Source organism: Chiloscyllium plagiosum, chromosome 5 (genome assembly GCF_004010195.1).
Source record: "Chiloscyllium plagiosum isolate BGI_BamShark_2017 chromosome 5, ASM401019v2, whole genome shotgun sequence".
Classification (NCBI taxonomy): domain Eukaryota; kingdom Metazoa; phylum Chordata; class Chondrichthyes; order Orectolobiformes; family Hemiscylliidae; genus Chiloscyllium; species Chiloscyllium plagiosum.
The window spans coordinates 76403658-76427056 of record NC_057714.1 but is presented as its reverse complement, the minus strand read 5'-3'; the positions used below and the strand labels follow the sequence as shown (position 1 = coordinate 76427056).

The following is a 23399-nucleotide window of genomic DNA, read 5'->3' as shown; positions in this document are numbered from 1 at the left end:
TCATTGTGTTTATTTTAACATGCAGAGTCCACCTTTGACTTTTGGCAACGGTACTGGTACTTTTTTCTTGTTCCTAGTATTTTGTCTCTTTCTCACCTCCAGCAAGTGCTGGTAACATTTAGGGTTCATTGAGAATTTGGATGCTTAAAATATTCACAAAACCTGTTTAAAAGAGGAGTGTATGAGTATTTGGTGATATCTGAGGTCAGTGAAACAATGTCATCTATCCCAACACCTGCACCCACAGCCACTGCCTCAGACATTAGATCAGCCCTCTTGAGAGTGAACCCACGGAAAGGAACATGGTCTGGATGGAATCCCTGGCCATGCATCCAGATCCTCTGCAGACCAGCTGGTGGGAGCATTCACAGACATCCTTAACCTCTCCTTGCCACGATCTAAAGTCCCCACCTGCTTCAAGAAGATCACCATCATTCGAGTGCCAAAGGAAATCAAGCAGCATTCCCTAATGTCTACTGCCCGGAGGCTCTGACCTCCATAATTATGAAATGTTGTGAGAGGTTAGTCATGGCTCACATTGACTCCAGCCTACCAAATTGCCTTTGATCCTTTGCAATTTGCCCACCAGTGCAAAGGGTCCACAGCAGATGCTGTCTCCCTGGCCATACACTCATCCTGGGAACATCTGGGTAACAAGGATACCTACATCAGGCTCCTACTTATTGACTGCATCTCCACATCCAACACCAGAATTCCAAACAAACCCATCTCTAAACTTTGTGACCTGGGTCTTAGCTCCCCTCTCTGTAATTGAATCCTCAACTTCCTAACCCATAAACCGCAATCAGTGAGAATAAACGACGATACTACCTCCACCGTAATCCTAAACAGTGGTGCCCCACAAGGCTGTGTACTTAGCTCCCTACTATACTCCTTATACACTCAGGATTGCATTGTCATATTTCACCTCAGCTTCATTTACAAGTTTGCTGATGACGCCACCATTGTTGGTCGGATCTCAAACAATGAGTACAGGAAGGAGATTGAGTACTTAGCAGCACAGTGTGAAGACAACAATCCCTCCATCAACATCAGCAAAACAAAGGAGCTGGTCATTGACTTCAGGAAGCAGAGTGGAGGGCACGCTCTTGTCTGTATCAGTGGTACTGAAGTGGAGATGGATGAGAGCATCAGATTCCGAGGAGTTATATCACTAACAATCTGTCCTGGCCCACCCTCTTCCATTGGACAGAAGATATAAAAGTTTGAATACATGTATGAACAGATTCAAAAACAGCTTCTTCCCCACTGTTATTAGACTTTTGAACAGATCTCAAATGTTAGTTTTGATCTCTCTCTTTGCACCTTCTCTATGGCTGTAACACTTTTCTCTGCACTTTGTTCTGCTATCCTGATGTATGATCGGCCGATATAGCATGCAAAAAAACACTTTTCACTGTATCTTGGTACGTGACAACAATAAATCAAACAAACCAATGATGCAGGGGTTATGCTGCAGTGATACAAACCCCTGGAAAGACCACACCTGGAGTCCCATGAGCAAATCTAGGCACCACATTTTAGGAAGGAATATCGTCCTTAGAGAGAGTGCAATATAGGTTTACAGGAATGATACGTAGACTTCAGTGATTAAATTAAAAGGAGAGATTATATGAATTAAGAATTTAGAAGTTAAGAGGTGAAGATATTAACAGGAAAAGACTGGTTAGATAAGGATGAACCATTTTCACTAGTTGGAGATTCCTGGATGAATCCTGATTGAAGGGCTCCTGCCGAAACATCGATTCTCCTGCTTCTCAGATGCTGCCTGACCTACTGCGCTTTTCCAGCACCACACTCTTGATATGGAATTAGATCACAGATTAACCAAAATCTCATTGAATGGTGGAACAGGCTAGAGGAACTGAATGGCCTACTACATTTACTATGTTCTTGTAGAAACAGGAATAGGTCATTCAGTTCCTGAAGCCTACTTGTTCCTATATGCTCCATCCTACATTGTAACTGCTGTTAGGGGGTTACGAATGGCTTCCCTATGCTATTTCTTACCTCTATTGTAACTGATCTTGCATCTTACAGTGGTCATCTTTAATCACTGCACTAAAGTATAATGTATATCAGGTCAATATATTCTTTGATTCTTGTTCTTCTGAAATGTCTCTTGAAGACCATTTAATATTTTGGTTCTAGCTCTGTCTGTCTAACATCCATGTCTCTGAAAAATTATCAAATCACACATATTTATTACTATTTGTGTTGTTGATTTTATCCATTTATTAAGAATTTTACATGCCTTCAGAATTAGAACTTTTAATTCTATCTTTTTAACATTTTGGAAAAAATAGATTCTCTACAGTGTGGAAACAGGCCCTTCGGCCCAACAAGTCCACACCACCCCTCCGAAGAGAAACCCATTTCCCTACATTTACCCCTGACTAATGCACCTAACACTGTGGGCAATTTTGCATGGCCAATTCACCCGACCTGCACATCTTTGGACGGTGGGAGGAAACCAGAGGACTTGGAGGAAACCCACACAGACATGGGGAGAATGTGCAAACTCCACACAGACAGATAGGAATCAAACTCAGGACTCTGGTGCTGTGAGGCAGCAGTGCTAACCACCGAGCCACTGTGCTGCCCAGAAACTCTGGCTTTACCTGCTGGTGCACTCTTCAGTTTAGATGCTCTGTCCCTTCTTGTCACCTTCTGGTTATCTTTTGCCCAGATATTCCAATAGGTTGACAGTCATTACTTCAGCGGAGATGAGAGATACTCATGGAGACTGTGCAGAGTCCACATGGTAGCATACTCCAAAGGAATTGCCCAGGAAATTTAAGATTCCACCGGGTAATTCCTCTCCATCTGGAATCCTCCAAAAGTCTCAGTTCAAATTGGAGAGGTCTGATCAAATTAAGTCAATGATTACTCTGGAAAAATTAGTTTGTTAAATGTGTAGTCTAACTCCTGTGTAAGTCATTTAATTAATCCCATACTTGCCTCAGACCCCAAAATGCATCATCCCCAAACCACTTAGATAAAGTTGCCATAGTCCCAGAGATGAAAGTTAAAATACTAGAAGCAACAAAAGGAAAACCGACAAGTATTTAGTTTTAGGATTGCATGGGATGGTGGATAAAGAGCCAGAAGTAGCTTTCAGAAAAGAACTGAATCAATATTCAAAGGAATGAAAAACAAATGCAGGAAAATGAAAGGGATAAAAAGGACGTGACAAACTGAAATGCTCTTCAACAGATTTAGCACCCATGAAGTGAGCTGAATGGCAGTCTATTGTGTTGTACTATTCACCAATTCTGAGAATTAATCACTTGTTGGTGAGTACAGTTTAATATCTCATAATAATTCTATAACTATTGACCATGTTTGTTCAGACTGCTTTATTATAGAGTTCTCATAGAAAGTCATTGAGGGGGATCATATAGAAATATACAAAATTATGAAGGGAATAGATAAGAGAGAAGTAGTGAAGTAGGAAGTTGTCAATGGCGGGTAAGAACAGACTAGGGATCACAGCCTCAAAATAAGGGAGAGCAGATTTTGGACTGAATTGAGGAGGAACATCTTCACCCAAAAGGTTGTGAATCTGTGGAATCCCCTGCCTGGTGGAGCAATTGAGGCTCCCTCATTGAATTTTTTTTAAGGCAAGCTTGGTGGATTTTTGAACAGTACAGGAATTAAGGGTTATTGTGAGTGGGAGGGTAGATGGAGCTGAGTCCACAAAAAGACCACACATGATCTTATTGATGGCAGAGCAGGCCTGATGGGCCAGATAACCTTTTTCCTTTTCGTTCCTCTGTTTTTTTCTAAGATTTTAAACTTTTTTTTAACATAAACTTACCTTCAAGTAGCTAGGTCTAGAGTAGAGCGGCTGAGGTCTGAAGTAAAGTGGAGTGGGCTAGAGGCCCAGAGTGGAGCAGGTTGGAGACATTGAGCAGAGTGGTTTGAGGGCCCTAAGCAAGCAGCTGGAGATGTGGAGCAGAGCGGCTGGAGGCCCAGAGCAGAGCAGGGACAGTTGTTGGACTGGGGACTGGTGTGGAAAGTCAGTGGTTTGTAAGCCTGGTCGGACCACATGTGAAAGCCCCTCCTCTGATCTGCTGCAATGTAATGTTTATCTGTAATCTGTTTATCTGACTGTAATGTTTATCCTTTTAACTTTTTTTTAGATTTTAGATTAGATTTCCTATAGTGTGGAAACAAGTTAATGTCCTATTTTCTAACTTACACTATGACTAACTATAAGATAATGCAACTTTTTTTTATTTCTCTATTTTTGTAATTAGGATTAGTACCTAGGTACTTTGTACCTAAAATGGCACCATGAGGGGTGACATTGTAAACTCTTCATTGTACTCCTGTACTTGAGTACATGTGACAATAAACATAATTCTATTCTATTCTCTTGCTCCTATTTCTTATGTTCTTATGACCTAAAACCTTAACCCCCACCCCCCCCATAGTTGCTGCCAGATGTACTGAATATTTCTTGAATTTTCTGTTATTATTTCTTAATTGCATTATATCACTTCAATTCCATGCAACTGGTTAACAGGATCTTTTTGAACAGATTGCAATTTTGAATATTTTAATAGCTGTCATTTTCATCAGTGTCATTCTCTTCATTAGGTCCTGCAAGAGACATCTGTGTTTCTAATTTGGCAAACAAAATGAAAACTAGATAAACATTTTATGATTTCCTGGAGCTTTAAACTTTGGTTGTTAAGTAGAACAATACTGCTGAGAAATGAATGTGCTTCTCTTGTATGAATTTGAGTGGGACTTCTAGATATAGAATAAGATTAAAATATTTCTGCCCAATCGTACAATAATAGAATATCTACAACATCCGACAATGTGGTCCCTGTAAGAAAAGCTCAATTAGTCTCACTGTAGTACCACTTTCCCAGAACTCTAAAAAACATTTCTCTTCAAATAAAAAATCAAATTCTCTTCTGAAAACCACAGTTGAATCTGCATCCATCATCTTCTCACATTGTGAATTCCTCATTCTGCACTGAAAACTAAAACCATCCTTTTGCCACCTCTGATTCTTTTGCTCATCTGTTTATTGCTCCTTCTATTCATGGGAGCACATTCCATCTACTTGGACTGAATATGTCATGATTTTGACCATATCTATCAAATCTCCCTTTGGAACAGCACAACAACATCTTTTTCCAATTTATCCATGTAACTTCTTTATCCCCTGAACTAATCTCATCAATCTTTTTCTGAACTCTCTCTAAGGCCTTCACACCCTTCCCAAAGTCATACAGTCCGAGAAAAGGGCCCTTCAGCCTATCAAGGCTGGACAAAAGCAAGAATCTAACTATTCAAATCCCATTTTTCATTTGAAAAACTGCACAGAGGCTGGTATCCTGTCACCAAATCACCCTTTATTTCCACAGTACCCCCTTTATGTGCATAGTACACTGGCTGTAGTCCAGCCAGTTCACAGTCGGTCCCCAAACTGAGGAGATTATAAATTACCTGTTCATATTATTTATTTATTTACTTTTTTTAACAGCAATAGTGCCTATTTCTCTCCAGCACTCGTGTCGTGTGCATGTAGATGCAGGACACGGTTAAGAAACATCGAGTGCAGTAAACTTTATTTGTATTCCACCACCAGGAAGAAAAAACATCCAAGTGGCCAGTGACATGTAGTGCCCTCATCAAGGACAATGCCTAAGTGAATGAGGAAGTGAAAGGAGGGTAGGGATTAAATCAAAGTGGAATTGGAGGGGGAAATAAACTATCCCCTGTTTATATTTTCTATAAACCCCCACATGACCACTAAACAGTTGTAGTCTTAATTTATTCCCCAGCACCACTGTCATGTGCATGCAGGAGTAGGACACAGTGAAGGACGAGTGCAGAAATTTTTATTCATTTTCCACCACCAGGAAGAAAGGAAACACCTGTGTGGTGAGAAGGGCACTAAGTGAATGAAACAGTGAAGGGGAGGGTAGGGATTAAATCAACATGGAATTGGAGGGGGAAATAAAACAATCCCCATTTATATTTTTTTTTAGTGTTTATAATCTCCTGCTTATACATTGTTTTTGTTTTTTTAAAATCTCCTTTTTTTTGTTTTTTCCCCTCTTTCTATTTTACCCGTACACTACCAGCTAACAGCGGTAGTGCTTTTTTTTCCCCAGCACCAACGTTGTATGTGTACAGGTGTGAGACATAGTTCCACTGTTCATATTATTTTCAATTTCTTTATTCAATTTCCACCAAAAGAAGGAAAGGAAACACCTGAGTGGCCAGTGACAAGCAGTGCCCTTCTTATCAAAGGGCAATGCTGCACGATCAAACAGTTGAAGGGGAGGGCATAATTAAATCAAAATAGAGTTAGAGGGGGAAATGAAAGACTCCACTCCCTGTGGTGCCCACCTCTCCCTGAAGACCTCAAGGGTGCTGTTAGACACTGCATGCTCCCTCACCTAGTTATAACTTTTTTTTTTCTGTTCTCCTGGGTTTTTTTTTCTTTACACCCACACTACTGCCTAACTGTGGTACTGCTTATATGTTTCCCCAGCACCCATGATGTGTGTGTGCAGGCATGAGACATAGTTCCCCTGTTCATATTTTTATTCTTTTGTTTGAGAGTCTCCTGGTTATGTTTTTTTTTCTCTCAATCTCCTGGTTCTAAGCCACCAGCCAACAGCCACCAGCTAATATGTTTCCCCAGCACCCATTGTGTGTGTGTGCACAGGTGTGAGACATAGTTCCCCTATTTATATATTTTTTTATTTAATTTTTTTTATTCCTGTTTATTTATTTATTTATTTATTTTATTTTTTTTAAAAAAATTTTCTCTTTTAACCCCCACACTACCACCTAAGTGCGTTTTTTTTCTTTTTTTTTCTTTTATTTTAACCCCCTCACTACCACCTAAGTGCAGTAGTGCTTATTTTATAATCTCCTGTTTATTTTTTTTGTGAGACACAGTGAAAAACACAAAGCGCACGATTCCCCTATTTATATTGGTCAACAAGTGCTTTTCTGATTGGTCCAAGTTAACAACTCCATTCAAGGAGCTCAGAGTCAACAAGATCCACCTGATTCCAATTACAGCCCACTCAAAAACCAAAAGAAATGTGAATGCTGGAAACCTGAAACTAAAACAGAATTTGCTGGAAAATCTCAGCAGGTCTGGCAGCATCTGTGAAAAGAAATCAGAGGTAATATTTCTGATCCTTCTTCATAACTGATGGTAGCTTGGGAAAATACAGTTTTTATACAGATGATAAGGTGGGGGAAGGGGAAAGGGGGAAGGGCGGAGTGTAAATGATAAATTGAGCACAAAGAACAAGGATTTGGGCAGACAAAGGAGCGGTTAAAGGTTAGTCTGGGGGAATGAATAGCTGCTAATGGGGAAAATGGGTAGTGTGTGGTAGCAGCCCATGTAGCGACAAGGCCAATAGACAATAGACAATAGGTGCAGGAGTAGGCCATTCTGCCCTTCGAGCCTGCACCACCATTCAATATGATCATGGCTGATCATCCTTAATCAGTATCCTGTTCCTGCCTTATCTCCATAACCCTTGATTCCACAATCTCATCTCTGTCCTAAATGGTCTACCCCTTATTTTTAAGCTGTGTCCTCTGGTTCGGCACTCACCCATCAGCGGAAACATGTTTCCTGCCTCCAGAGTGTCCAAACCTTTCATAATCTTACATGTCTCAATCAGATCCCCTCTGTCTTCTAAACTCAAGGGTATACAAGGCCAGTCGCTCCAGTTTTCAGTGTAAGGTAGTCCCGCCATTCCAGGAATTGACCTCGTGAATCTAAGCTGCACTCCCTCAATAGCCAGAATGTCTTTCCTCAAATTTGGAGACCAGAACTGCACACAATACTCCAGGTGTGGTCTCACCAGGGCCCTGTACAGCTGCAGAAGAACCTCTTTGCTTCTATACTCAATCCCTCCTGTTATGAAGGCCAGCATGCTATTAGCCTTCTTCACTACCTGCTGTACCTGCATGCTTACCTTCATTATCTGCATTACTGGTTTACACCATGCACAGATCCAATCACAAATGAACTGACCAGAGGGAATTGAGCGAAGCAAAACACTTCATTTCTTGTGAATTTTTTCAACATTTATGTGTAATCTTCACAAAATTTATTTAAAATATTTTACACTCCAATCTCTGTGTTATCCTGTATGCAATATCTGAGTAGTTTGAACTGACTGTTCCTCTATTATCCTCAGACTCTAGGCTGTATGATGCTCTTTGTGTAACCCATACCAATTGCAAAGTTATTCCATAGATGGCATCCACTAAGACATTGGTAACTAAATATACATTGAATGATGATATATTGTAAGAATAATGGTTAGACCTTTCAATGAAATTTTCACAGTGCTGATCAGTCATAAATGTTAAAAATAAGGAAGCAAAATTTTTTTTTCTGTTTTTACTTCCTTGAAACATTTATGAAATTTGAAATAATGAGAAAAAGAAGTGTCCTGGAGCTCATTTATTTGCTGTCAGTGGTGCCTCCACCTTGCACCTTAAAATCCAGCAGCTTGGTTACCTAGCAACCCATTTCTTATTTACATGCGAAGCAAATCCTTCCTTATACAATGAGAGTTCAAATTTTCTGCAAATGAAGCGTCTTTCTCACTCCAACTCTGTTTGTACAGAATCATTTATAAATAGAGATACATTATTTAAAATAAAATTTCTATTAGTGAATGTATATTGATGAGGCAAACCTTTGTAGCTTGTGGGAAGCTCAGCATACTGTTACAATTAAATGAAAGGGTCCTACTGGCATTAAATATGTTTAAATCACAAGATACAACCTGATAATGTGAGGAAAATCAATAATGAGTGATTTAAAGCATCTTATGTCTAATTTGAATGTATATTACACTGCATGATGAGCAAAGGTTATAATTTAAAAGGACAGCTTTGTCATGCTATCGTTTTAATTGAGAATTACCAACAGTAATGATCCAAGATTATTTGCCATCATTTGAAAACTGGGGCATTATAAAAGAAATTTGGTGATCCAATAATGATACTAGCCTCTCAACCCTAAGGGAACAAATCAATTAGATGCATCTGCAGATGCTGGATATCAGAGTCTGGAGTGTGGTGCTGGAAAAGCACAGCAGGTCAGGCAGCATCTTAGGAACAGGAGAATTGATGTTTCGGGAAAAAGCCTGATGGAGGGCTGATGCCCGAAACGTCGATTCTTCTGCTCCTCGAATGCAGCCTGACCTGCTGTGGTTTTCCAGCACCACTGTCTCTACTGAACGGGTACAAATCCAGTGCAGACCAACAGGACAAAAATGTACTCTGGCTGCAAAGAGTTTAACGTGAAATGAGTTAAAGCAATGTATTTCCTAGTGATATGTCCCAAAGCACAGAACTGCTTGTAATTTGGAAATAATTAGCAATTTCACTCAGAGGCCATGGGCTCCAAGCTGTGGAACATGGAAAATGATAATGTAGCCTAAGCTTAATATTGACACAGTCAAAATAAGAAAGTATTCTACGCTCCAAGAGTGAAGCCTATCAGCTTTTGAAATGTTATCATGCATACTGGAAGGAAAAAGAACAAGATATTACGGATATGTGAAAAAAAGATGGTGCAGGATGTTAAAATTACAAAATCAGTGATTTTCAATGCAAGTAAATGTTGTATATTCAACTTTAACTAACTGAAAGCATAATGCTGCTATTTGCAATCTATTATCACTATGCTTTTCAGATTCCTTTTTCCTCACAGTTAGTGCAGTTTTCCTGTATAAAATTCCCAATTTCTTTACAATGTTAACCTTAACTCACAATTCCACATCTGCTCATTCATTACCTGTATTAACTTTGAAATCTCCCTCCCTCTATTCAGTGCCTTGGTCTTCAGAAAATGCCAGAAAGTACTGCACCATTCCCCCAGTATAAAAGTGAACTATGTAATTCAAAATCCTTGGCCACTGATAAGACTTGACATATGTTACCAAATACGTAATATGGTTTTTTTCACCTCTAACAATTCCGGTACAGTCCTTGCATAGTTAAAACCTCTTCACTCCCAGGTAATCTTGGATGACAAGGACAACCCTAAGCTTCTCCAATATTCCCAGTCTCCTGTTCCAACCTTCTTTCTAATTCAAGCTGTGAAGTGTTCAAAATACACGAACCCTCTCCGCCACTATCCTTCTTTCTCTTACAAACTCCAGTTTCTCTAAGTTCCAATTTCAATTCAGCCTCCTCCACAAACTGGTTTAGTCTAGTTTGTCCTTATAAGCAAATTCCATATAATCCACCTTGCCTTTTTCTTGTTCCACACATGCTGACCCTGTCAAATTTGCAGCTCGTTTGGATACTATTCTCAAAAATTGTAAAACTTCCCTTTAAAAAGCTTAATTGTGAGCCCACCAGTGATACTGTCGATCATTTCATCTCTCCGAAGTACATGACTGCATTATTGTCATACAATTCTGTGCTTCTGACCAAAACATATTTTGCTTTATCTAGTTTGCTTTACCAGCTGTTGTCCTAAATCATGGCATTTAAGCAGGTTATAAATATTTTAAATTTCAGACTTCCGTGTTAAGCATGTTGTATTACAAATGGTCTTGATTACAGATTATGCAATTTGGTTTGGATATGAATAAAATAAATATATGAATTTATAATAAGCATATAAATTTGACTGGTCTATTCTTCAAAATCCTGGTAATCTTAGTAATTTACAGCTGAAACACAAAAGAGATGTGATGTTTGAATTTGAGTCAGTTTCTGTAGTATGTTCCTCCTCTTCTTCCCGACATCATTTGTGCCGACATGTACCACCACCTCTGGCTCTTCACCTTCATCCTTGAGGAGTTCCTGCACTCTGTCCACAATGTCTCTCACCCTGGCACCAGGAAGGCAACACACCATCCTTAAGTCCCACCTGCTGCCACAGAAACCCCGTTCAATTCCTCTCACTATGGAGTCCCCTATTACCATGGCTCTGTGCAATGCCTGACTCCTTGGCTCTGTCTCCACGCCAACCTTTGATTGACAGACCTGGCCGTCTCGCGGACTGGCAGTGTCATCTGTCTCTACTGTTTCCAAAAGATTCAACTTGTTCCTGACAGGTACTTCCCCCGGGATCTCTTGCACCTGTCTCCTCTCTGCATTCCTCATAGTCTTCTCTCTTCTGCTCTCTTCTGGTATGGTCAGTGAAATAACCTCGCTGAAGGTCTTGTCCAGAAAGATCTCATTCTCTTGGATGAGCCTAAGGTCCTCGATTCTTTCTTCAGTGCTGCAATATGCTCTGTCAGTAGCTGAACGTGCACACACTTTCCACACTTATATGAGCCAGACACACCAGAGTCGTTGACTTCCCACATCAAGCACGTAGCACACTGAACCAGCTGGGCAGTCATGTCTTCACCCTCTTCAACTGTGGTGTAATCACTTCACTCAACTTCCTTGTCAAATACTCCTGAGCTAAAGCCTCACTCTTCAATCCACAGGAACTTCCTGATGTGTGCGGTGGGGAAAAGCAGAGGGAAAAGTGTTCAAGCCCTAATGTTGTTGAATTCGATATTAAGTCCAGAAGGTTGCAGGGTTCCCAAGTGGAAAATGAGGTATCATTCTTTCAGCTTGCACTGAGCTTTGCTGGAGCACTGCAGCAAGCCTGAGACAGAGATGTTGGCCAGGGAATATGTGATGTGTTGAAATGGCAGGCAACTCGAAGCTCAGGGTCTTTTTTGTGGATAAAATATTGGTGTTCTGTGAAGTGGTCACCCAATCTGTCCTTCATTTCCTCTATCAATGTAAAGGAGACCACATTGAGAGCAGCAAACACACCACCATATTTCCTGCTATCGTTTAGGCCTACATGCGACTCCAGACCCACAACAGGGTGCTTGATGCTCAATTGCTCTCTGAAGTTACTGAGCAAGCCACTCAGTTGTATCAGTTGCTATGAAGTCTCAACAAAGAAATGAAACTGGACGGACCACCTGGTATTGACCAAAGCACCAAAAAAGACAAGAACATAAACAGTGCTGTTGATCCTGCAAAGTCCTACTGATGAGCATGTGGGGGCTAGTGTGAAAACTGAGAGAGTTGTCAAAGACGTTGCTGCAGAGGTTCCTAAGAGTAGTTTCCTAGGTCCAACCTTCTTCAGCTGTTCATCAATGACCTTCACTTCATCACAAGGTCAGAATTGGGAAAGTTCACCGATGATAGCACAAATTTAAGAACCGTTCATGATGTCTCAGACACTGAAGCTGTCCATGTTAAAGTACAACAAGGACTGGACAATATCCAGGTTTGGGCTGACAAGTGGCAAGCAACATTTGCGCCACACAAATACCAGGCTATAACATCACCAAGAAGAGACAGTCTAACCACTGCCCCTTGACAATCAATGGTATTACCATCACTGAATATTCCACAATCAATATACTTGTGGTTAACACTGTCCAGAAACTCGCTTGGGCTCACCACATAAACACAGTGGCTATAAGATCAGTTGGTGAGTTCTATGATGAGTAACTCACCACCTGACTCCCCAAAGCTTGTCCACCATCTACAAGGCACAAGTTAGGACTGTGATGGAATACTCCCGACCTGCCTGCATGCTTGCAGCTCCAATGAAAACTCAAGAAGCTTTACAGCATCTGGGACAGAACAGCCCGCTTGATTTGCACCACATCCACAAATAGCCACTCCCTCCTTCAATGATGTCCAATAGCACTTGGAAATTCACCAAAGATCCTGAGACAGCATCTTCCAACACATAACCCCTTCTGTCTAGAAGGGTTACAGATACTTTGGAACACCACTAACTGCATATTCCCCATTAAGCCATTCACCATCCTGACTTAGAAATATATCACCACTCGTTCACTGTCATGGGGTCAAAATGCTGGGACTCCCTCTCTGATAGCACTGTGGGTCAACCTACAGTACGTGGACTGTGGTGGTTCAAAAAGGAAATTCACCACCATCTTCTCAAGGGCAACTAAGGAGGTAATAAATGTTGGCCAGCTAGTGACACCCACAACCCATGAATGACTAAACAAAAAGTAACCTGGGATACATCTCATCCAGCCCTGGAGATTTATGTATCATTAATCCTGCCAAAGCATTCTAAATTTCCAAAAGCAAAAGACCCAGAATTATACAAAATACTGTGACTGTGGCTGAACCAGTGTTTTATTCAGCTTCACCATTTGTTCATTGTTTTTGTACTTTACGTCTCAATTTATAAGTTCTAGGATCCTGTTGGCCTATTTACCCACTTTCTCAACTTGACACACTACTTTCAACAATTTGTGCACACATACTGCCAGGTCCCTATGGTTTCTTTAAGTCATTGCATCATACAGCACGGAAACAGACCCTTTAGTCAAACGAATCCATGTTGAACATAATCCCAAACTAGCTAATCCCACCTGCTCCTGACTTGTCTCACTTCAAACCTTCCCTCATCATGTACCTATGCAAGTGTCTTTTAAATATTGTAATTATATCCACATCCACCACTTCCTCAGGAAGTTCATTCCACAGACGAACCACACTCTGGAAAAAATTTGCCCCCAAGTCTTTTTTAAATCTTTCTCCTCTCAGCTTAAAGATGTGCCACTTAGTCTTAAAATCCCCCATCCTAAGAAAAATACAATGACTGTTAACTCTATCTATACTCCTTATTATTTTATAAACTTTTATAAGATCACCTCGCAATCTCTTACATTCCAGTGTAAAAAAAAAGTTCCAGCCAATCCAGCCTTTCTTTATAACTCAAACCTTCCATACCTGGCAACATCCTGGCATATGTCTTCTGAATCCTCTCCAGCTTAATAAAATCCTCCCTATAACTGGGCGACCACAGCAAAGGAGGTTACCACAGAGGACAACGGGATCTGGATCAGATGGGCCAATGGGCTGAGGAGTGGTAGATGGAGTTTAATTTAGATAAATATGAGATGCTGTATTTTGGGAAAGCAAATCTTAGCAGGACTTATACACTTAATAATAGAGTCCTAGGGAATGTTGCTGAACAAAGAGACCTTGGAGTGCAGGGTCATTGTTTCTTGAATGTAGAGTCACAGGTAGATAGGATAGTGAAGGTGGTGTTTGGTATGCTTTTCTTTATTGGTCAGACCATTGAGTATAGGAGTTGGGAGGTCATGCTGTGGCCGTACAGAATATTAGTTAGGCTACTTTTGGAATATTGTGTGCAATTCTGGTCTCCCTCCTATTGGAAGGATGTTGTGAAACTTTAAAGGGTTCAGAAAAGATTTCCAAGGATATTGCCAGGGTTGGAGGATTTGAGCTATTGGGAGAGGCTGAATAGGCTGGAGCTGTTTTCCTTGGAGCATCGGAGGCTGAGGGGTGACATTATAGAGGTTTACGAAATCATGAAGGGCATAGATAGGGTAAATAGAAAAGTTCTTTTCCCTGGAATGGGGAGTCCAGAATTAGAGGGCATAGGTTGAGGGTGAGAGGGGAAAGATATAATAGGGACCTAAGGGGCAACATTTTCATGCTGATGGTGGTGCGTTTATGGGATAGCTGCCAGAAGAACTGGTGAAGGCTGGTATGTTTGTAGCATTTCAAAGGCATCAGGATGGGTATATGAATAGGAAGGGTTTAGAGGGATATGGGCCAAATGCTAGCAAATAGGACTAGATTAGGATAGGATATCTGGTTGTCATGGACGATATGGACCGAAGAGTCTGTTTCCGTGCTGTACATCTATATGACTACATGACCAGAACTGGACAGAGTATTCCAGAGAGGCCTAACCAATGTCATGGATAATGTCAACATTAGTTCCCAACTCCTGGTTTGTACTTTTCTCGTTCTTCCTGATATGGTTTCTTGGGTCAAACAACAGTGCCAACATGGTATGGTCTGACCGCTGCCCTGTGTGTTAGCTGATCTAACATGTAACACAAAAATGTACTTCTTGATGAGTTAGATGTCTTGACATTCATTAATGGTATTAACCACTTACACGAACATATCACAAAGATATACATTACCTTAGTTCTATGCTTACTGAAGTCATTGCACATGATTGATTGACTGAGACACTATAGTGTCTCCATAGCACTGAGTGGGGATTGACTGGAAATGTGCACTATTGTCCTAGAGCCTCCCATGTTGTGCTGTTATGTAATTGTCTAAAAGGTGCAATGCCTGTCAGGTCAGGAATTTATGCCATTAGACACTTCCTACCAAAATGTATCACTTCACACTCCTCTGCATTAAACGCTATCTGCCTAGTATCCACCCATTCCACAAAACTACCAGTGACCTCTTGAAGATCTAATGCTGTACTGCTCACATTTTATCAGACTTCCAGGCTTTGTGTCTGCACACTTTGAAATTCTGCCCCACATACTCAGGTATAAAATAACATTAGCAGAAGTAGTCCTTGTACCAATGCCCGAGGCACTCCAAAATATATCATCCTCCTTTCTGAAAAATAACTGTTCACCACTACTCTCTGTTCTTTATTACCCAATTCTGTTGTCCATGCCAATGTGATGCCTCGCTGGGGTAGTGAGCTGGAAATCAAGACCCATTGTTGCCAGGACCAACACACAGGTTTTATCAGTAAGCAAATTTATATGTCTCTGTTAGCCTATTAAATACTGAATTAAATATATTTTGCCTTCAACAAATCTGTTCTGACTTTCCTTAATTAACCCACATTGTTCAACAACTGTCGATTTTCCATTTTCAAAGTTAAACTGATCGGTCCGTACTTGTTGCATTATTCCTTGCACTCTTTTTTGGAAAGGTTGCAATTTTCTGTTTCTTGGTGTTAGGTATCAGACTTTTGGATGCTGTGGTTCAGCCTCAAGATTTGAAGTCAGAATGTACAAAACGTTGGAATATTGTGTACAGTTCTGGCCACACTTGGAATATTGTGTACAGTTCTGGTCCCCATATTCACTTGGAATATTGTGTACAGTTCTGGTCCCCATATTTCGGGAAGGATGTGGAAGCATTCGAAAATGTGCAGAGGAGATTTACCAGGATGTTGCCTGGTCTGGAGGGAAGGTCTTATGAGGAAAGGCTGAGAGACTTGAACCTGTTCTCATTGGCAAGAAGAAGGCTAAGGGATTTGATAGAGACATACAAGATGATCAGAGGATTAGATAGGGTAGACAGTGAAAGTCTTTTTCCTAGGATGATGACGTCAGCTTGTACGAGGGGGCATAACTACAAATTGAGGGGTGATAGATTTAAGACAGATGTCAGAGGCAGGTTCTTTACTCAGAGAGTGGTAAGGGCATGGAATGCCCTACCTACTAATGTAGTCAAGTCAGCCACATTAGGGAGATTTAAACAATCCTTAGATAAGCACATGGATGATTTTGGGATAGTGTAGGTAGACGAGCTGAGAATAGTTCACAGGTCGGCGCAACATCGAGGGCCGAAGGGCCTGTTCTGCGCTGTATTGTTCTATGTTCTATGTACACTATTTCCCATGAAGCAAGCTCCAGCAGCATTCCCTGAACATGCATGTGTAAACATTTGAACTATCCCATTACCATTACTATTCACCCCCCTGCCACCATTCACCTCTCACCAATGAGCAAGCAGCCCAACATGTCTTTGAATTATGGTATATTCTTTTTCTGTACATCATTGTTTTAAGTTAAATCGTTAAAAAGAGCAAACCATCACAGCAAACCTGAAAATTCCTCTGAACTCCAAGTAACACTTCTCCTCGCCTCCAATGGTTACCTTGGTTGCCACTTTGCGACCAGAGCAACTGTGTCGAATTAGCAAATTTTTTGAAGACCTTAAGGGAAACAAAATTGCTTTGGTGTGATAAGGTCTGATTTTTAAAAAAATTGTAATCAATTCTTTTTTTGTGTGCCACTTAAGTCATTTGTAAATCAAGAAACTTGCATAGCTAATACTTCCAAAATTGAATTTATCAGCTATCAATATTAGGATTGCTGTTAGAAGACAGTGTTTTAATTTTTGGCTGAATGTGTGTTTAATGAAATAAATCGTAAGTGTTTTGCACTTTTGTGTAACTATAATATAGAAAAAGTAGAAGTAAAAATCTAATTCTGGATATTTACATTTCTACTCTAGCAACGGTTTGTTCTAATTTACAGATAATATTTAAAAGAATGATTTATTACTAAAGTAAGAAAAGTGTTACCTGTAATGACCCAATTGTAACTCCATTCATGTGATACCAAAAGCTCAGTTTACACTTTGGACCAGAAAGACTTATTACTGGTGTGATGATGTCAGCTGTTTGACCAAATTCTCCATTTGAACTATCAGCATAAAGATACCAACCCTGCTTTGTGCCCCTGCAGGTAAAAGTTAAATGTTTAAAGTTGGTTTGTTTAATATTGCAATCCACAGTCAGGCATTTTATTGTTCTTGTTTTATGCTGCAAATGTATTTTTGTACAGCATATAAATTAATCAATGTTTTTGAGACATTATAATTGAGTTTTCTTAACCTAATGACACAATTCATAATTTCTGACCTTTATCTGAATACTAATATGGTTCCACATTTAATCGATAAACTCGAGTTGAAAATCAGATCATATCACTACAGATGACTCTTAAATACTTTGGAGCTTCATTTAATTATGAAAATGTCTCACACTTGTCTACAATGTAAAATCTGTAAGCAGTGATTTAAAATTATTTGGGCATTGCTTTTATCTTGAACTGGGGGTCACTCTTTAAGGATATGGGATAGATCATTAGGACAAAGATGAGAAGAGATTTATTCACCCAGAGTGTGATGAGCCTGCAGAATTCTCTGCTACAGTAGACAGTTGAAACTAAAACTCTGAATGTTTTTGAGGAGGAATTAGATATAGATCTTGAGGCTAAAGTCATCAAAGGGTATGGGGCGAAATTGGAACAGAGTACAGAGTAGGATGATCAGCCATGATCATACTGAATGACCGAGCAGGCCCAAAGTGCTGAATAGCCTTCTCCTGGTCTGAATTACTATATTGATATGTATTGTACCTCTTTCAAAATTGTTTTATTGGATGTTTGTGAGAAGTTTTGAAAAATGATTTGTTTGGTCTTCCTAAAGGCGAATAATGAAATGCTTGTGCCGAGTTACTTTGCATTATGGATTTTATTGTGCAAATAGTGGAGAACTGTAAAAATCTTGGAAGATATCAAGGAATGTTCTCCTCAGAAAGAATGCCTTTGTATTTGTCCCTGAGCTTGCCTTCAGCTGAAAGAAAAGGAAACAAATTCTGTACTTCATATTGCAATACCCAGTGAGAAGTCCTGCCCAAATGCTCAAAGATCTGTAGGTCAAAAATCAGCTTGTTCAATCACATGTAAACACATGACAGAAAGCGTTGACCTTGAGTAAAATTGTCTTGGAATTGAAGGAGCAGCCAACAATGACTGCTATTGTTAACACTTACATGGAGCTTGATGGGCACAACAAGCTAACTAGCTGCCTCTGAATCTGCGAACACAATATCATTCGTGTTTTTATCTGAATCTGTACAAAGCGAAGTAGCTGCTGAAGTTTTGTCACAATTTATGTATCAGAAACGTTTACTGTTTAGATGCTGGCTGAGGGCAACTTTAAACCCCTTCCAGAAAGAGAATAGGTGGAATGCCATGAGTCATTTATGTTTACAAGGCATCACATTAAAATTGCATCACTTATTATAGTATGCAAACATTTTGTTAGGTCACATGGCATTTGTGGTCCCTTTGACCGAATTAATAAAACCTTTCATTCCCTTTATGCCTCTGGTGGAACTGAAATGCAAGCTTTCTGTGTTAAGAGTGTTAAAAATTCTGTCGTGGCATGTGGACATCACTGACTGGCTCCCACTGCTGAGGTGGCAGCCTTGAAATCAATCCTTTTTCTCTGCACAACTGATTATTGGTTGTTAAACAAAAGGTACAAAAGTGTGCGAAACATTGGCCTCAGCACATGCAGGAAACTGTTCTTGTCAAAATGGGGCATCCACGTTGAGGCTGATATCTCATTAATATATTGAAATCAGGTACCCACAGTAGCAACCTAATTTGAAATTGACTAGGTTTGGGAAACATAGCATTGAAATGGGGGCACAGTTGAGTGGCACTTTGTTGGCAGAGTTAAAGGTCAGGAGGTCTAGTTGAAATAAAAGAAGCACCACCCCTCCATTAGTTCAGGAAAGCTGAGCGCTATAATTGAGTCAGACGTCCTGATAGCTTGACACCTCTGGTGCTCCCTTCTCCAGTGGTCACGTGCAGCTCCCTCCACATCATACTCTTTCTATTGCTCCTCCTTATTCTCTTTGGTTTCAGCAGTCCCAAGCAAAACCACCCATGGCAGCACAACATTGGAAGTTTCTCTGACAGTACCAACTCAAACCTCTCCAAGTAATCGTGTCGCAGTGTCACTGAGAGAACTGAGATAGCCAAAGTGAGTGCTGAAATCTTTGAAGTTTCAGATCGCCATGTCCATAGGCTCTTCAAAGAAGCCCTGGTGCTAATTGGACCTGGCTGCCATCCAATACCAGCGGCTGTGGAGTCATAACCAAGCATAATTTCTTTACCACTTGTTCTTTCAAAGCTGTTACGAGAAACTTAGCAAAAGATTTGCAGACATTAATATATAACAGCATAAGGGAGGTAATGGGTGGATTGCTTTTCAATGGCTGGGAGCTAGATAATCTTTTATTTCTGTGATGATAATAGTTCAAATAAGTAGGTTCTCGGATTCCTGCCTTTTCCTGGCTTCCCAAAGGTGTAGAATGCACACTCATGTCAAATTGAGCATTCCCCGATCAATCAGGAACCGTTACCAATTGCATTTTCCCAATACGTATGCAAAAGTTAATGAGTTGGCTCAGCTTCAAGATTTCAACATACCTCTAGTGATAAATTGCAAATGTCATTGTGTCAGAGATAAACATTGGGATAGAATATGTGGTGAGATTTTCCCAAGGCAGGCAATATTGTGAAGAATCCAGATTGTAACTGCAATATTTCTCTCCGTATAGCCCTTTTAAAATATTACTTGTAGGCTGCCAAGTCAGCTCATCCCATCATACTGAGCCTCAGAAAACAACAACAGATTTCTTCAATTAGAGAAATGCAGGAAGTACACAAACTGAAATTACTCTTCAATGTGCTGATCACGATAAGCTCACTTGTATTTATATTCATGAAGGACTTCTAGCGACCAGAGTAGCTCCAGCAGACAAAAAGAAGCTACGAAGCAATTACTGACTGAGAAAATAATTTTAAATCGAGAACCTCTAGACTTGAGTCAAATAATTGAGAAATGGATTTTTGTAAATTTTCTAGTATCCTGATATCATCTGGGCCTTTGCCAAGCCTTCTATTGCAGTAAACTCACTCCTTATCTTCTAGGCACAGGCCCATTAGATGATTTAGAAAATGGCTGTTTCTTCTTAACCAAGCTATTTTTTAAATTTATCAGATTGTTAGTGAAGGGAAGTGTCAGGGCTATGGTGACTGGTACTCTCAACTCGCATTAATATTATCTTCTAATACATCTCCACTCTAAACCATTCTTTCTCAAAATTGATCTCCTTACCTCTCTTAAGTCTTTCCTTCGTCTCACGATCATTACTTCTTAGCTTTAAATCTGTCCTAATATTGCTATTAGATTTTTTTCAGTAGTTTGTCCTGCTACACACACATAATAACCCGTGCTACTCTTTGGATTCCATCCTTTTCCATTCCCTTTATTTATTTTATGCATGCCATCCGTTAAGACGTTATTCAGAAGCATTATCAGGCCACACCAATCTTTCTTGCCACCACAGCTAATTCAAACACTATTAGGGATCAAGATCAATTTAAAGTAAAAACTGAACTGGGCTCAGAGAGGCTGCTCTGCCCCTCTCTTTGTGCTGGCAAGATGCCTGAGCCTTTTCAGGAACAAGCCTCTGTTACAGGCCACTGGCAAACCTTTGGTGGTAGACAACTGTCCCACTGCAGCATATCTGTTTTAGAAGCATGCAACATTTTCTCTCTCCTGCAGTGAATCAGCCAACAGGTCAGATTGGAGTAAGACAGGGAGAATCAGTCTTTCAGTGGGCCTTGATTTGATGGGAGGTCATTGGAATTATTTTTGAAACATTAATGGAGCATGCCAGCTTTTCCGAAAGTAACAAAACACATTTCCTTGGCTATTCTCTAAGTGGATTCTAGAGGTGTTTCCAGATTGTTAGAAAGACCACTCATCATCATCTGGTTTGCATAGACAAACCATAACACTTCTCATTTGTAATTTGAAAGTTGAAAATGTAAGTCTGTCAATTTGCAGATTCAAGCAGCTTTGCACTTGATTTAAGTGGCAGGTCAGGGCCTTTGAATGGTTGCACAGGCCAGGCATGAGCATGAGTACAGTGTTCAAGTTGACCATTTCCCTGATGGCAATTACTGCTCCTTCATTTTATGTGTGAGAAACAGTGACCAGTAGTCACGAATTGCCCATATCAAGTTTTGGATGAGAATAAATGTTGTTCAATTCAATATCTACAAAACTGATATCATGTTCTTTAATTCCAACTCATAAAGATATTTCCAGCTCAAAAAAATGTTAGTTTATTTTACTTTCAAGTTGCACTGAACATTGAGATTATTTACATGGCCACTAGTGTTCCATCTCTGGAAAGTTATCTGCCTGTGCCACTATGGCAGCATTGGCCTCAGTCTGTGCCAGAAAGTGAGGTGATTTTCCGGTTGGGAACCTGATTTAATAACGCACAACCTTAGCCTCTTTGATATTGGTGCAATATGAAGAGGCTGAAAACAATTACCCTGGCTGGAAATTGCAGAAATCTGGATCAAAACAATCTTCAGTTGGCTTAATAACTTATCCAACAGGGCTTAACAACGTATCCCTCCTGATGAAGGGCTTTTGCCCGAAGTTTTGATTTTCCTGCTCCTCAGATGCTGCCTGACCTGCTGTGCATTTCCAGCACCACTCTAATCTAAACTCTGGTTTCCAGCATCTGCAGTCCTCACTTTTGCCTAACTTATCCAACAGATCTAGGGGGGGCTTTCTGTTTATCTTTTCATGTGCTTTGCAGAAACCTGCAAGTGGATGGGATGATATCAGAATCATAATTCGACACCATCTTCCGTAGGATTAACCTGCAAATTTTTGCCAATGTGCCTCTGTCTGCAGGAGAACTCCTCCCCCTACCCCGCCATCTGCCTCTGTCTGCTGTTGAAACTCTTCATCACTTCAAGGATTGATTGCACAAATATGCTTTGGTGGGTGTTTCTTCTCTGTATTTCACAATCTCAGTTAATCTGAGTCCCAGAAATTCATCAATCCCAATAATCTCCACTTCCTGCCTGAATCCTCCTTGCTGTCTCCAGATTGAGACAGCTGGACCATACTTGTAAGTGACCTGTAAGTTGAAATAAATGGGAGGACCTTGTGGAATCTGCTCTTGTTGATAACATTTGTGTATTAGTGGCCTTGGTCTTTACATAGGCTTATATTAATCAGAAACCTATAATAGAAGGGGTAGAATTCATATCAATTTTAAGCGAAAACAAAATATAATGCATACGTGGTGTGATCAGTAGATGGCCTGTTACCCACTTCTCCTGGATGTATGTCAGAACCTTGTCCAGTGAACCATTGAAAAATATTTTCAGTGGCTGAAGAATCTGTCTGTTGTTTCCAACCACATGAGATCCCATTGTCAAAGTCACAGATCTTACTGACTGTAAAGAGAACAATGTCAGAGTTTTACTGTTGAAAGTTTGTGGCTCATTCCTATTGCATCTTACAAAAATATTTCTAATGCCTGTAATTGTAAAATTCTGTTATAAATGCTGGAATAATCCTAGTTGCCACTAGAATAATGGGAAGAGTTGCAGTATGAATGACTTTAGCATAAATAGTGTGAAATTGCTTCGAGGAAGCAGTCTCCTACTGCTTTGGTTTCACACAATTGTAAATTGTATATTGACAACCATATGGGAAGCTTTGAAACATTATTTTTAAACTTGGTGAAGTCAAAGACTTTTACAACTTTTACAACATAAAAGGGTCCTATCTTTTGGATGTGAGTGGGTCTTTGTTTATACCTGCCCAGAGCTTCCCTCATCACGGCAGTGCAGAAGCATCAAAACAATTCAATATTTGTGGCTTACAAGAGGCATGGAAAGTAACAACATGTAAAAGGAGTTTTCTGGACATTAACTCAGTGCAGTTTAACCAGCACATGCTCCAACAAGCAAGGTTATTAGGCTTGGTTGGCATTCTGGTGAGGGCTTTAGGCATTTCATTTATGCCGATAGACATTCAATAATAGAGATGATCAATTGTGAAGATCCAGGAGGACCACTGAGGTGGGAAATGGAGAACATTTGCATTGGGTGCCATTGGAACTGCTGTGGTTTCATTGTAAC

General features: G+C 40.2%; 1 protein-coding gene across 8 annotated transcripts in view; it reads right to left on the bottom strand.

Moving 5' to 3' along the window:
- malrd1 (MAM and LDL receptor class A domain containing 1) overlaps window positions 1–23399 on the bottom strand; it is a 408484-nt gene that overhangs the window by 243587 nt on the left and 141498 nt on the right. For all 8 annotated transcript variants that reach the window (XM_043690416.1, XM_043690424.1, XM_043690417.1 and 5 more), the window contains 3 exons: window positions 22553–22709; window positions 17162–17318; window positions 16679–16789 (listed from right to left, as the gene is read on the bottom strand). In XM_043690416.1, coding sequence (XP_043546351.1) covers window positions 16679–16789; window positions 17162–17318; window positions 22553–22709 — 425 coding nt within the window. The remainder of the gene's footprint in view (window positions 1–16678; window positions 16790–17161; window positions 17319–22552; window positions 22710–23399) is intronic.